This window comes from Terrapene carolina, unplaced genomic scaffold (genome assembly GCF_002925995.2).
Source record: "Terrapene carolina triunguis isolate 2854851 unplaced genomic scaffold, T_m_triunguis-2.0 Scaffold102, whole genome shotgun sequence".
Lineage (NCBI taxonomy): Eukaryota > Metazoa > Chordata > Testudines > Emydidae > Terrapene > Terrapene triunguis.
Window position 1 is genome coordinate 5,341,081 of NW_020664453.1, and position 3,331 is coordinate 5,344,411.

At 39.4% G+C, this 3,331-nt stretch overlaps 2 protein-coding genes across 3 annotated transcripts in view; one reads left to right on the plus strand and one right to left on the minus strand.

Annotated features, from left to right (window-relative positions):
* Nucleotides 1-2,716, plus strand: part of LOC115271206 (tetratricopeptide repeat protein 39A-like) — an 11,212-nt gene extending 8,496 nt beyond the window's left edge. The window contains exon 4 of the mRNA XM_029911575.1: nucleotides 2,220-2,716. Coding sequence (XP_029767435.1) covers nucleotides 2,220-2,340 — 121 coding nt within the window. The 3' untranslated portion in view covers nucleotides 2,341-2,716. The remainder of the gene's footprint in view (nucleotides 1-2,219) is intronic.
* LOC113406492 (RING finger protein 11) overlaps nucleotides 1-3,331 on the minus strand; it is a 60,254-nt gene that overhangs the window by 4,336 nt on the left and 52,587 nt on the right. The gene's annotated exons all lie outside the window — the stretch shown is intronic.

Genomic DNA, 3,331 nt, shown 5'->3' on the forward strand with positions numbered 1-3,331 from the left:
TTGTTTATCAGTTCACTACACTGTTACCTTTTAGGAATGAGAAAATCATTATCATGGTAAGATCATTTCACTGTAAATATTTAACGACTGGAGATGCAATTCTAAACTGGGCATTCAGAAAATCCACGCAAGTTTTTCCTAAACCACTAGAGGGAGAACTGGTTATGTAAAGCCAATTCCTGATATGCAGACTCATGTTTGCAAATCCAAAGAGTGGAGACAAGCGTATACTGCCTGTCACATGGCGCTTTCTTCCGTGTGACCTACATCCATATACTACTGCTGGTTTGAGTATCTTAGCAGTAAGAGAGTGAGTGGGGTGAAATTATAAACATTGTTGGTTTGGATGTAAACAGAAGTACTTGCATTTATACTGGCATATGCTACAAGCAATATTTTTAATCCACTGAGGAGAAAATGAGATTTGGAACATCTGGATAATGTAAAAAAACTAGGAACTGGAGATCAGCAAAGTCAGAGAGAGAACATAAACAGAAATGGTCACAAGCTACCCTCCAACGGCCTCCTTCTGTCAGCTTCTTGTGTCAGTTGTTACATTGTTAAGCTAAGCAGCAGAGTGATAGGTTTGGAGTTCAGAGCTTTCTCATAGAAACTGCCACATTTCTAGGTCCCATGCTCCCGTGAGTGATATGACTGAATGAAGCTGAATTGAAATGCTTTTAAAAATAAACTGTTTAAGACTTTAAATAATTAACACGCATCTGTAGTATAAAAATGACAACGCTCTCTTTAAATAAATTAAAATGGTCTGACACCTGCCAGGACTTAAGCTCTCTGTTTCTCCTGTAACAGGAGAGACGTTAATACCTACAAAAGAGGATCTGTGCTTGCGGGCACTGTCTTTGGGCTTTAACTGACAGGAAATGGAAAAACCTCAACTCAGGTTGCCCTAGCTGTTTAGAATATAATATTATGCTGAGGGACAAATCCCCAGGTCAGCACAGGACATATGTGGCGGAGGACAGAATCCTTTCTTTCCTCTTCCCCCTATGCGGTGGAGCTGGTCCATGAAGGCTGTCCCAGCCCAACTCCCCGTCTTCTCCTAGTCCCAGATCAGCTGGCCTGCTCATCACCCTGCCCACTGATGCTGCTGCCAACAGGTTTGTCTTAGGACAGGGGACTGGAGTTGCTCCCTTTATCCTTTTTGTGTGTCTTAAAACATTTGTTCAACTGTAGCCTCATCTTGGCTCACCTTTTCTGCAGCATGTTTTACAAAGAGTTTTTTAAAAAGGGCATGAAGGGGTTAAGTAATTAGACAGTTTGACTGGTCTTCAGCTTTCTGCCTTCTGTGCTTCAGCTGGGGCCATGTACCTTTGTAGCACTTCAACTGTACAATGGTTTGATTTCCTCTTGTGGTTTAATGTCAGAAAATGACACGTTGTTTCTACTCTGAGTAGCGTCCATGCCAAGAGATCTCCAGAATCAGTTTGTTTCTTCTGGATGTTTCAGCTCTCTCTTGTGTAGCCTTTTGTTTGTTTACTAAATTATTTTGTAAATTCAGCAAATAAGTTGGAGACAAGAATTTGAAGTGACCAGAAGAAACTGTAGCATGGAAAACAAGCACACACACTCACCACTCCTCCCATGGTTTATATATCAACATTTAGGCACTTCAAAAAAAAAAAATCCTTTCCCTGCATTATGCTACATTTTTAAAACTAAGGGAATTTTTTAATCAAAATTTCATTCTTTATCTCTTACCTGTGAACATTGCACTCACTTTCACATTCTGCTGTTCCTGGACTCACATGGCTGCAGCAAAATGGTTAAATACCAGTCCTCACCCTACACTAACAATTATTATTAAAATGAAGGGGGTGGGGGGAGATCCCATGAAGATGACTAATCACAGTAAAGTTCAGTCAACATTAAAAAAAAAAATTTAAATCTAATTTCTGGGAATAAACTGAGTTGACATCATGGATATTTAATATGGACTCAGCATTCTGAAGGAGTGGAACAGATTCAGTTTCTTATTAAGCTGTATTTTCCCTGGTACTTGCCAGACACTAGAACTACAAATAAAAGAACAAAGAGCTGCATTGTTCTGCCAAGCACATATGGCCTTATATTTTAGAGACGGCAACAAAGGAGATTGTGAAGAAAGGCTTTTTGCTGTCTGCAATTGTTTTGTATAGTAAAAATAACTAGAAAATATTTAATGATATGATGCTCAGAATGGATTTGTTTTTGTTTAGACAAAATTACAAGAATTACTCCATGGAAACAAGAACACATTTCAGAATTCAAGCTGCCTTGCACCAAGCCAAATCGGTCTCAGAAAATGGAGTACATTCTGGAGCTTCAACAGTGTCATAACCTTTTCTTCTTTGATGTCTGTGTGCAAACTTTGAAACATTATCGCCCTTCTCTGTTAAATCAGTGGGAGAGACCAGAACATGTGATACCTAAAAGATTTTGAATCTGTGGTGACAGTCTGGCAAAAAACAAAACAACCTCCCCACTCCCACCCCCCACACCTTTACAAAAGATTTCTTTTTCCAAACGTGGCTTGTAATATCTTTGTAATTAATTTTTAATTTATGTATATATTACATTTACTTATTTGCTAGGATATGAACTGGGACAACTAAACAAGAAGGCTTATTGGTTTTGATCTGACTTGGTTATGAATGTAAATTTGAATTTATATTGATGTTATTGCGAAAAAGAAACACTTTTCCCGATCCCTGAGTTGTTTACTTGTTTAGTTTGGTGAGAGAAAATTCAGTCTTTCAGATTAAGTCAGAAGCTTTTGAATCTCAGGCATTTTGTTATTCATACAAAGATCTTCTTATCAGGTTTTCTCTTCAGTAATTTTCTAGCTGCTGAAACAAACTTGCTAGTAAAGACCTTAAGAAGTTTCAATTATGCAAATGTGATTTTTTTTTCTTTTCAATTTCAGTCTGTTCTATCATTTTTTGTAGGCTGGATAATTTACAGTATAGCCAGGATTTTAGAAAAAAGCAAGTGAAGAATACAGTGGAAGAGTGGATCATTTATCCTCCTTAGGCTAAATTAAAAATGACCAGGGGGCCTGGGGAACCAAACCCATCAGCGTTTACCAGAACAAACATGACTTGAAGTTTAAGAAATGCACTACTAACTATCAGGGCCGGTGCTACCATTTAGCGCCAAAAAGCGGCGCCCCCAATTTGTTTGGTTTTTTTGTTGTTTTTTTTTTTTTACAGCGGTCGCTGCGCTGGGAGGGAGAGGGAGTCTGAGCCGCCGACACGCAGCCCCAGGGTTCCCCTGGGTCAGAGCTGCTGCACGGATCCCCGGGCCAGGGGGTGGGGAGCTGCCGCGGGGG